This window comes from Macaca thibetana, chromosome 8, assembly GCF_024542745.1.
Source record: "Macaca thibetana thibetana isolate TM-01 chromosome 8, ASM2454274v1, whole genome shotgun sequence".
Taxonomy (NCBI): domain Eukaryota; kingdom Metazoa; phylum Chordata; class Mammalia; order Primates; family Cercopithecidae; genus Macaca; species Macaca thibetana.
The window spans coordinates 65,297,064-65,309,848 of record NC_065585.1 but is presented as its reverse complement, the minus strand read 5'-3'; the positions used below and the strand labels follow the sequence as shown (position 1 = coordinate 65,309,848).

The window sequence follows — 12,785 nt, the reverse complement described above, 5'->3', positions numbered from 1 at the left end:
CTAACATTTACTCACTAGTATAGGAGCTCAAATAAGCGAGAGAACACATAAATGAAGACAAAGGAGACATTCACCTGCCTTCTCTTTTCCTTACATAGAGAAGGTTGATTATCTGCTATTGTGAAGTTTGCCTTTTGAAGGATAGAAATGAGAATACTTCCTTAAATTTTGCCTCTACGCCAAGAAATTAGAGTGGTACCACCAAGTAGTTCCATTTTCAAACTATCACTGTAGCTAAAGCTGTGTGGTGAGGGCCAAGGAAGAGAAGAAGTATTCCTGCACTTCAAAATGCACAGAAATACCAGTCAGTAGCATAATATAAAGGAATTTAGTGGACAGAAGAGTTGACGTCAGTCTGGCTCCAGGTAGGCTCTTAACCCCTACCCTACACTTCTTCATGGGGAAGCCAACTGGGCCACTGGAAGATTCAGCAGCTACCATTTGCAGCTAAGGGACAGCCCCTCCCTGCTTAGCAACCAATGAATATGCATTTATGGAACACCAGCTAACTGCAACACACACTCGTCGGTACGAGGGAAAATACAGCAAATGTTAAAGGAGATGCCTTCCCTTGCCCTCAAGAAACTTAAGTATAGTTGCAAGGAAATGATTAGCAGCAAACAAAGCCATAGAGAAGTAAGGGCTAAGGTCTGTGAAACAAGCCTGGAAAATAACCTTGTCCTTGAAAAAAACAAAAAGAAAGAAAGAAAGAAAAGAAACTCCAAACCCCTTGTGATGGAAACCATTAAGTTTGCTTCACTTCTGTTTTTAGGAAAATACAAACCCAGTCTTAATGAACCTCAAGGCCACAACTACTGGAGACATTTAGGAATTGTTACCACATTCTAATCTATATATCCTCTGTCTGGCCCTTCCTGTTATTATTTTGTAAAACTTTTGAAGATCTGAGCAATGTTTAAAACCAAGAATCCCACCTTTTTTTATAAGTAATATTTAGGCTGAATAAACAAGAGAAAATAGGACATAAAGGGGAGCTAACATTGTGCCTTCATTTATAATGTATTCCCAAGTTGTGAGTTTGGTTTATCAGCAATTTATCATGCCAAATTCCAAGTCATATTTATCTATGCAGATCAAACACTTGATTCTATTTTTGCCTTAATTTTTGGGGGGGTATGTTTATGACCAAGTCATATGGTATTTTCTGTGACAGATAAAATGCACAGGTTATTCCAATCTGACTCAGCCAGTCATAGCAACATGTAGTCCTTCTCATGTCTTAAGAATGAGTATCAAGGATTCAAATGGAGTTCCAGATGGTATCCAAAAAGCTTATATTTTATGCATCACTTATTCTGTCTAACAGTAGAAAAAGAATATTTGAAGCCAAAAATAGACCTTGCATGTAGTATGTGGAAGAGTAGAAATTGCCCTGATAGTTTAACAATTTGAAATTTGAGACATTAATTGTTTTATGAAGCATTCATCACGTCATATATAATATTTTATGCCTATCATATGTATACTTATTATGAAATATAAAGAAATTATGCATTCTATCTAACTAAGACTTTGTATCCTTGACCAATATCTTTTCATTCTACCACCTCCACCCTAGCCCCTGGAAACCACCCTTCTACTCTCTGCTTCTACAAGTTCTACTTTTTTACTGAGATCACGCAGTATTTGTCTTTCTGTTCCTGGCTTATTTCACTTGACATAATGTCCTTCAGGCCCATCCGTGTTGTCACAAATGACAGAATTTCCTTCTTAAGGCTGAATAGTATTCCATTGTGTATATGTAGCACATTTTCTTAATTAATTCATCTGTTGATGGACACTCAGATTGATTCCATATCTTGGCTCTTGTGAATAATGATGCAGTGAACATAGGAGTGCAGATAATCTTTTTGACATACTGATTCCACTTTTTTGGGATATATACCCAGTAGTGGGACTGCTGAATCATCTAGTAGTTTTTTTTTTTTTTTTTTTTGAGACAGAGCCTTGCTCTGTCGCCCAGGCTGGAGTGTAGTGGTGCCATCTAGGCTCACTGCAACCTCTGCCTCCTGGGTTCAAGTGATTTTTCCTGCCTCAGCCTCCTGAGTAGTTGGGATTACAGGCACATGCCACCATGCTCAGCTAATTTTTGTATTTTTAGTAGAGACGGAGTTTCACCATGTTCACCAGGCTGGTCTCGAACTCCTGACCTCAGGTGATCCATCCACCTCAGACTCCCAAAGTGCTGCAATTACAGGCGTGAGCCATGGCACCTGGCCTAGTAGTTCGGTTTTTAATTTTTTGAGGAACCTGCATACTGCTTTTCATAATGGCTCTAGGAATTTACATTCCACCAGCAGTGCCCAAGGATTCCGTTTCTCCACATTCTGGCTAACCAATCTCCTGTCTTTTTGAGAACAGACATTTCAACAGGTGTGAGATGATATCTCACTGTGGTTTTGATTTGCATTTCCCTGATGATTAGTGATCTTGTGCCTTTTTTCATATAACTGCTGGACATTAATATGTCTTCCTTTGAGAACTGTGTATTCAGGAGAAAATAACCACTTCTCAAAGGAGTTTTATTTCAAAGTATCCAGGAAAAAAAATTTAATGGAAAATTTATCCTAGAGTAAGTTGTCTTTTATATTTTGACCCTATTTGTAACATAAATTGGATGACAAAAAACTGGAATGCAAAGGCGTCAGGAGGATTACTTACTTGCATTGTATACTGCCTTAGGTTCTTTGCAGAAAATTATACTCATTAAAGTTCAACGCTATGATGTGATAAAACCTGTTTCAGGAAATGAGTCTACATCGCAAATCTTGAGGAAGTAACATTTGAGTTTCAAAACAAAAAAGCAATTTTCAATGTCATATCTAGGTTAACCCAAAAGATTTATTTCACCCTATTTAGCTGCCTCTGAGATGGATGCTGAAGATAATTACACTGTGGAACAAACAGTACGACGCTTCACACTCACCTCACAGGCTCTCTTATTCCCACGTACTGCCAGAGATACTCCAAAATAAAATCACTGCAACCTTTTGTGTAACATCAGGCAGTTATAAACCTTGACAGTATTATTTTCTATTTATATATAGTATATGTTATATTTTACAAGCATAAAATATAACATATTTTATAAATATAAAATAGAATATATTTATTCTATTCTCTTTGACACAAAGTGACCATAAGACATATTACTTAAGTATGACTAGCAAAATCATGGGGCTTGTCATTCAGGTGGAAACTCTTACCTAACTGTTCAGTTTTTGTTCACTGCACCATTTACATAAGGCAAACTAATGCCACAAACTGTGCAAAACAATGCACAGTGTTTGAATGAGTGGCTAAAATAAAACTCTGATGAATGGGGTTTGCAAAATGCAACTTTGAGGACACTGTTGAGTAAATGCTACACACTGCACATTTTACAAAATTTCATTGAAGAACACGTGGATATTCTTTTTAGGATTATGAAGGGAAGCAAAATTTCGGCTCCTACATGCAGCTTTTGTGGCCTTTGTCTGAAATAGTTATCTTCCATTAATTATTCAGATATCATTCATTTCCTAAGACAACATTTAGGGAGACTGCCTTAAGTACAATTTGTCCACTACCCAGATAAGAATTCTTTTTGGTGGAATGTTGATAAATATTACTTGGCAGTAACACCAAGTTAAAATATTTGTTTCACAGTTGATGTTAATAACTATTATACATAAAGTGAATTTTACAAGGCATACTCAGATCTAAAACAGCAATATGGAGGCTCTTCAAATCCATTGAAACTTTATACCAGCTTACGGAAGTAAGGTTTTTATGCAAATTCTCCAAGAAATATGCTCTGAACTTTTAATTCCTTAGATTAATAGAGGAATTATATCATGATATAACTAATAGGTTTGTGGTACATATTGCTGCTGCTTTAATCTAACTCCGTGTCTTCCCACTGTTCTATATAAATTAGATATTTCATTATCTGAAAACAGTCAACCCTATCCCATGGTGATAGCTCTAGGACTCCTTTTGAGTTCATTAAATCTGTATTCTCAGTCTCCCAACTTCTGGTTAATTCAAGCAGAAAAGTCAACTAGCCCATGAACTGAAATAGTATCATCTGAATATTTTTTTATTTTGCAGTGTGATAAAAGTCTCACACTTTTTATTTCTAAAAGTTTCTGCTTTCATTGAGAGCATAATAGGCAATCCACCCTTATGTAGTCTTATATACAAAGTCATAGTCAGGCTAAATTCAAACACCCATGTGAGATAGAAGCCAAGGTTTATTTTCTGGAGAAAAGCCACACATTACAACAAAGTGAACAATGAAGCCAGCATCCTTATCACTGGTGACCAAAACATTTGTGACTCTGGGCATTGGCCCCACAAATGCAATAATCATTCTGCATAGGAAGTAAGTTTTGCTAATTTAAAATGGATCTAATATATTTTCTACTCTTCAGCCAAGAATTAAAAAGTAATAGTGAGAAATTTAAATCACTTGGGGGCTACATTGAGCCATTTTGGAGAAACAGTTCAGAGAATGTCATGGCAGCCTCAAATTGCTGCTCAGGAACAGCCCAGCTCAGAAGATTGCAGGAAGGGAAGAGCATAGTCATTCTTACGTGAGAACTGTCCTTAACCAGATGAACAGACTCTCCATTTTTCACCCTGGCTTTGTCTCATTTAAGTCCCAACCAATCTACCTATCATTTTAGGTTTTACTATCTGGTAGTATTTAGGGGCTTGGCGGGGGAGGAAACCCTCAATACTCAGAATTAGACTTGGTGATAAAAATCTTGACACATAAACAGAATAAAGGGCTTTCATTACTCCTTTAAACCACAGTGTCATTCGGTCTCCAAAAAGGACTGTAAGAATTTCTTTTATCAGGGGAAAGAAAAAAAGGACAAGAGCCTGCATGATGTAGCGGAACTCTCATTAAACACAGCAGGAGCTTTAACTGGGATCCAGGGTAAGGTGAGGTACCAGGTTAGAACAATTTACTGCTTCTATTACAATTTTGATCACAAGGACTGATTCATGTCATCTAGTTTCTTTTCCTTGTCACTATCACTGGTGCCAAGAATACATCAAATTGAAATTTAAGAGCCTCATATGTTTCTGTATAACCCAGTGATGGGTTGTACTGCTTTGACCTTCTTAAATGTCCCTTTATTTGATTTGATATCTATTCCCATAGAAAAACTATAATGCTTTGCTCGGTCAAAATATTAATCTTTCAAAACCTCCCTGGCTTAGAAAACCATAATTTCTGTAGAGAGAGACGGGTAGAATGTGGACTGAATCTAATTTTATTCTAAAGCAATTAGCATTACATCATCATAGCAGAAATATCTAGAATATTACCTCATGTCAGTGATCTTCTGAGATGTTAAAATGGAGTATTTAAAAATCTGAGTTATTTCTTTTTTTTTTAAATGTTACATCATTAATTACATATTCATCAGCCAAAATATTTTATGCTCCGAATTTGAGCCGATATAATATGTAAGAAGTGTTCAAAATGAAATTATTGGCTGGGCGCGATAGCTCATGCCTGTAATCCCAGCACTTGGGGAGGCCGAGGCGGGTGGATCATGAGGTCAGGAGATCGAGACCATCCTGGCTAACACGGTGAAACCCCGTCTCTACTAAAAAATACAAAAAATTATCTGTGCATGGTGGTGGGCGACTGTAGTCCCAGCTAGTCAGGAGGCTGAGGCAGGAGAATGGTGTGAACCCGGCAGGCGGAGTTTGCAGTGAGCCGAGATCGTGCCACTGCACTCCAGCCTGGGCATCTCAAAAAAAAAAAAAAAAAAGAAAAAGAAAAGAAATTATTTTAGTCTATTTTGTCTTTTAAAAAGAATATCACAGGGATGGACCTCCCAAAAGGATTTTTAAATGGGATTACATATCTGACTTTAAAAAAATAATCTGACCTTGAGTTATAGTGCCCCAAAGTAAGCAAACTTCCAAACACACACAATATGATCAGAATTGAGTTAAAATTATCATCAGGGGCTTAATTTCTGAAATTAAAAAGGAAATGTTATTTCCTTATGAAAAAAAAAAGGAACCAAAAATGAACTGCAAGGTAGCTGATTTCTGTCTATGTTAAGATTTTAGGTAATGGGAGAAAGAGAAAAGGGAGGACAGAGTTAGGAGAAGAGCAGGGTTTAACAATTGCAGGTGCAAGACTCAGGTGTTTTTAGAACCCATTTGCAGAGAACCCTGTTCCTCCCATTAACTGCTGCCGTTTTAAATCCTGGCACCAGCTCTGAGGACCGCAGGGTCCATAGCCAGTGCCCCACTCTACCCAGTTTAAAGACACCACTGCCTGGAAATGACAGGGGTTTTTTTTTCCTAAGGAAAGAAGTGCTTTCTGCCACTGTATATATAAGCTGGCAAGCTTCAAATAAAGTGCTTTTGTCCTTTCTGTCTATCAGAAACCGTGCAAATCGAATTGCCGTAAAACCAAGGGCAAGAGACCTCTATCCTGCATTCTTTAGCATCTGATTTGATCCTTTACTTTATCCCCAGGCACTTTTCAAAAGGAAAAAATGAGGTTGCATTTAAATTGAGTATTTAGGACTTGCCGAGAAAACCTCCCACTAGGCTAATATGATTGCAGGGAAAACAAGAGAAAGGAAAAGTGGAAAGGGAATGTGCTAACAGATCTGGGACTCATCAGCAGAGCCGTCCTGAACACAAGGCCATGGTCAGCCATCTGGTCCTGCAAACGACGTTTTCTTTACGGTCATTAAGAACACCAATGTGTCGGGACACAAACAAGTATTCCTTTCAGAGATTATGACACATTTTCTCCCAAAGTAGTATATTAATGACATTTCCAGGGCATTCTTTACTATCTTTTATATGTGATCAGGAAGTCTAATACATATCGCTACTTCTTTTACAAAACACAGCATTAGCCAAAACTAAGGTGTCAAATAAAATTTTGCCTAGGATGAATAAACAGAAGAAATTCTTATGATACTGCACTATCAATTCCAAATTAAATAACAACAAAATGATAAGTGTTAAAATTCATGTTAATGGTTGTTCCCACACAAGCCGGAAAAAAAAAATCTTTCTGAGAAGTCTTTCACGAGTTAATCCTACCTTTCAAAGGGTTCAGTGGCTCCAAACTCAGTTACTGTTTCCTATCAGTTCTTCTTTCATTAAGTCTCTTCCCTTTTTGTTCTCTTTGCACTATTTCCCTTAGCCAGGTACATAACCTGATGTGCCTTATTCGTTTGTGTCTTAAGTTTGTTTCCTGATGACATACCTTTCCAGCAATGCCATCTGGGGAGTTTGGGCAACTGTACCACGTTAGGAGGAAACCCTTCTTCACAGGAGAGTGTGCCTTTGCTTCAGGGAAGCAATCAGGATTTACTTGGACTGTGGTTGCAGCTCACTTTTAAGGATCTCCCTAGAATGCAAGCAACTCATCAATGAGAATCTGTGCAGTGGCTGTCACTGGGTAGCATCATGCTATGTGGAGTCATAGCCTTTGATACAAATAACAGTAAAGATAAGAATGCTATTAAAGGAATCACCCACAGAGGTTAACTGGGTATTGTCTCCAGACCACCTTGAACAAGAAAGAACATTTTTATCAGTCATTTTCTTAGTTTTAGCTGCTAAAACAAAGTACCATAGACTAGGTGGCTTATAAACAACAGAAATTTATTTTTCACAGCTTTGGAGACTGGAAGTCTGCAATCAGGCTACCAGAATGATCAGATTCTAGTTAGGGCCCACTTTGGGTTTGCAGACTGCCAATTTCTAGTTGCATTTTCATGTGGCAAAAAGAGATTGAGCTAGCTCTCTGGTCTTCTTATAAGGACACTAATCCCATTCATGAAAGCTTCACCTTCATAACCTAATTACTCTCCAAAGACCCCACCTCCAAATATCATCACATTGGGAATTAGATTTCAAATACAAATTTTGGGGGGACACAAATATTCAGTCCATAATAGTAATGATTATTCATTACACATAGGGCTCTAAATGTGCTGGCTCCTGACAATTTTTACTCTAAACTCTCTTTATTAGCTTGTCAAGCATAATTAGGGCAGTGACCTTAGTGAAAATTATTGAATTTCATTTCCTAAGGACAGATATTGAGGAGTTTTTCTTCACTAAAAGTTCATGTTCTGCTACAGCTTTCATCTGTTCCTATTTTGTGAGATGGAAAATCTTTTATTTTATTTTTATGTTTGGATTGACCCTTCTTAATAAAGTCAGCATGTAATATGCTTCATATGCTTCTAATATGTGCTTAATTTTGCAAAATGTTTTGGATACCAGATTGCATTTCTCTTCCAAAAAAGGTACCAGCCTACAAAACCTTGCTGTTATTGTTTTCAATTAGTTCATGGAATTAAATGTATTAAATCACCAAATGTTTTATCCTCTGGCAGAAATTATGATTCTCACTGAACATCCATATGAATCTGGATCTGGCTGGGCCTTTATTAAGTGACACAATTTCACTAACCGAATAAATAAATGATACAAAGAAATTTGGTTTAGCCTTCTAAAATTCCAATGGTGTTCAATAAAGTATCTCAGAATGGGTGTTCCAGGACTTTTATGGCACAAGACAAAATGTATTGCTTATTTTAAGAAAATAAGCTAAATAATGAGGAGATTCTTTTAGCAGATCCTCAGGATGTGTTAGGTTGAATCATAGGCAAATGATATTTGATCTTTGCACCTGTTAACACATTGAACCTCACCCTAGAAATGTAGAGCTAGAAGAAAGCCTTCTGGCAGTTTTAAAATAGATTGATTTACTGCAATTTATCCAGAAGCTTCACCGTTTTCACTGGCTACATGTGACTTTGGCCTCTGTGGAGCTATATCCTCATTTGTAAAATTGGTGGTGAGGTAGGTGGACAGTTGACTAAATAATCTCTTAGAATAATTCTAATATCTGTGGATCTAAAGCATCCAGGGGTTGAATATGTTTCTTTCTGGCCAAGGAAAGATGGACCTGTCAATAATACCCAAACTCATCTTCCGAAAATCCTCTTTCCCAAGATACCCACTCTCCCTTGGGTTATATTATCGTAATGACCAGAAGCCCCTGCCAAGAGGCAACTGTTAACCTGGGAGGTCTATATTTTAGGTCACAGCCATCTGCTTATACTTTCTCACAAGTTAGTGCACAGTATACCCATCATTTTCTTCCCTTTTCCTTAATTTATTAATTTTACTAATTGCATAATTAATAAAGATAAGAAGATTTTACCTCCTTGTCCCCATCTGGTAGTTTGCAGATACCTGGCCTGATGACAACAGACAGTGATGAGATACTCACCAAGTTTACTGGGGCAGGAGGCCTCCTAGAGGGAAAATGAGAAAATGAAATGGGGAAGGGGAGTGAAGGACTAAGGAGGTAACAATCTGGACTCTCGCAACTGCATGGCAAGATTGGCACCCAAGCTGGATTGCAAGGGAGGGAAGGAGATCCTTATCAGACGTAATCAGAGCTCAGATCCAGGGCTTTGGTGTGTGTAGAAAGAGGGAAAGACAAAGAACTTAAAACAGAGCTGCCATTTGACCCTGCAATCCTATTACTTGGTATATACCCAAAGGAAAATAAATCCTTCTACTAAAAAGACACGTGCGCTGGTATGTTCATGGCAGCACTATTCACAATAGCTAAGACACGGAATCAGCCTAGGTGCCCATCTATTTAGGTTGGATAAAGAAAATGTGGTAAATATACAGCATGCAATACAACATGGCCATGAGAAAAAATAAAATCCTGTCCTTTGCTGCAACATGGATGCAGCTGGGATCCATAATCCTGAGTGAACTAACACAGGAACAGAAAACCAAATACAGCATGTTCTCACTTATAAGTGGGAGCTAAACACTGAGCACACATGGACATAAATACGAGAACAATAAATTCTGTGGACTACTAGAGGGGAGAAGGAGAGAGGTTTGTAAAACTACCTATCAGATACTATGCTCAATACCTGACTGATGGGATCTGCACCCCAAACATCAGCATCAGTAATATTCCCATGTAAAAAGACTTCACATATACCCCTTGTATCTAAAATAAAACTTGAAATTAAAAAAAAAAAAAAAAAAAAAAGAGGCTGGGCATAGAGGCTCACACCTGTAATCCCAGTACTTTGGGTGGCCAAGGTGGGTGGATTGCTTGAGCCCAGGAATTCGAGACCAGCCTGAGAAATCTGGTAAAACTCTGTCTGTACAAAAAATACAAAAATTATCCAGGCATGGTGGAGCGCACCTGTAGTCCCAGCTACTGGGGAGGCTGAAGGGGGAAGATCACTTGAGCCCAGGAAATGGAGGTTGCAGTGAGCTGAGATCACACCACTGCACTGCAGCCTGGGTGACAGAGCAACTCTGTCTCAAAGAGAAAGAGAGAGGAAAGAAAAAAGAAAAGATGGACAGATAAGAAAATGCCCTTGGAGATTAAGAGAAAGCAGCAACATAGGACCCTGGATAATGTGTTTGTTTAATAACTATCCTGATGAGTTTTCTGACTATTCCCAAATGAGTACGAGGCAATTCAGGCTGAATCAGCAGATGAGCCCTCCAGAATCTTATTTATGTACAACAGACCTGCATGCACATTTACTAGAATGAGCCCCTCTCTCTGGTAGTCATGTCTGTTTCCACTGATTCCATCTGTTTCCTCTCTCTCCCTCCTATCCTGCTAGATCTTAATTCCTTCGACCTTCCCTGTTTTTCTAAGTCCCTTTCTTTCCCTTGTTATTTAACCTGCTATACTATGCAATTCATGTCCTCTGCAATAAGGAACATGCACTTCAGAGTTCTGTTGACATCTTGTATTCATTTATATTTAGTGAAAGAATGCAAAGGAGTCTACCTGGCAATATTCACTCTGCAGGAAGCAATAATTATTATTCAAATTAAAAGAAGCAATAAAGGGAAATTCAGAAGAAGTGAAATATACTAATCTTCAGCTTTTCATTTCAGCCTACAAGGAAAAAATGAAGGAGCTGTCCATGCTGTCACTGATCTGCTCTTGCTTTTACCCGGAACCTCGCAACATCAACATCTATACTTATGATGGTGAGTTACCTATGATAGACATGCCCCTGCTAGCTAGATCATTAAGAAAGGTTGATATATATTTGTTTCTCACAACTCCTGATATAATCACATCAATATTTTGTAGATCTCACTATTGACTTGCTGTGTCTAGCTATTATGTCCAATTGATTACCTATTGCTCAAAACAGTTTGAATTTGGTGCTAATAACAACACATCAATGTCGGTTAAGAAATGTGGATGGATTCTTATTAACAGCCACATACAGCATATCAGCATCCACAATATGTCTAAGGCCTTTCTTTGCAAATAATATAATAGGCTAAGACATAATTGGAGAAGATCATAATTTATAAGAAAATGCTTTATACTTAGAAAACTCAAGAGAAAGAATCAACAACCATCACTGTTTTTGCTTTATTGTAGTCTTTATATAGTTTCTATATTTGGTGTATACATGTCAACAAGCTAATGATAATAATAATAATAACTGACTCAATAAATAAAACTGACTTACAACTGAGGCCCTAGATAAAGAGGGTCTGAAAAGAAAAGCCTAAAGAATTAGCATGGCAATTAACATTATTGAGGTGCAACTCTTTAGGTTTGATTTATCCTGATTCATTTTGCTTACTTCGGCTCTGCCACAATCCACATGACACTGGGCAAATGGATACTTGGATTATCTGAGTCTCATTTAACTCTAGCATCTTCCTCTTGAGGTTGTTGTGAGATTTAAATGGTTTAATGTAAGTCAAATACTCAAAGCCAAGCCTAGCTCATTATATCACTCTACAATGATAGCTATCATTATCAACATCATCCTTACCTAATTGAGTCAATTTAACTAAAATATTTTATACAGTTCTATGTATCCTAGATATCCCTAAGGCATATTTTGCTAACTCTCAGGCTCACAATTATTTTTCTTTTCCACATATGTAAAGAAAGACATTAACGACAAGACAAACTGACCTTGTGGCAGTTAACCGCTTCTGTGCCTTTAAAGCCTATTCGAGGACTCAAAGGCATTTTCCTTCCAAAGTTATTCTATCATGGCACAAAAATCATAAATGCTAGTTAACTGTTCCATAAGGAAGTGTCCTCCATGTGAAAGGAATTCTGTCTCCAAACAAAACATTCATTAGAATGCAGGGCCAATGCCTACTTTGTACAAATTCATTCGGTCAGCAAATAAATTAGACAGATCTTTATTATTTGCTAGATGTAGCTGTGACGAAGGATCCAGCTATGTTTCTTACAAGACTCTAATGTCTAACTATGGATTGTCATTGAGGATCCAGAGTTCAATACGGCGTAGTCCTCACCTTCAAAGAATTCAGGGCTTAGTAGAAGAGTCTTACATCAACGACCAGAATGTAGAACACAGAGTGGTTAGGACAAAGGAGCCAGGGATGGTTTTTGTTCGGTTAGGGATTGAAAAAAGGGGAAGAAAAAATGTGAAGTTATGTGTGAGCTGATTCTTGAAATAAGCTGTTTTTATTTGCCTGTGTTCTCTCATAATCCTTTTCCACAGGCTTCTATAATTTTTATTGAGCTGTATTTAAAGTTGAAGTTGAATAGATAATTCAACAGTGCTTGTAAACTGTGCTTCCTAAAAGAGTCTGTAGAGAATTTGAAATTTCTGCCGTCTTTAACTTGACCTGATATTTCTACGTTGGATAATAATGTGACTTGTTTATTACAGGCAAACATTATAACAAGAAATTATTATTATTGT

At 37.6% G+C, this 12,785-nt stretch overlaps 1 protein-coding gene across 1 annotated transcript in view; it reads left to right on the top strand.

The window, feature by feature from the left end:
* STMN2 (stathmin 2) overlaps positions 1-12,785 on the top strand; it is a 56,074-nt gene that overhangs the window by 15,454 nt on the left and 27,835 nt on the right. The window contains exon 2 of the mRNA XM_050802247.1: positions 10,969-11,064. Within this exon, the coding sequence (XP_050658204.1) occupies positions 10,969-11,064 (96 nt within the window). The remainder of the gene's footprint in view (positions 1-10,968; positions 11,065-12,785) is intronic.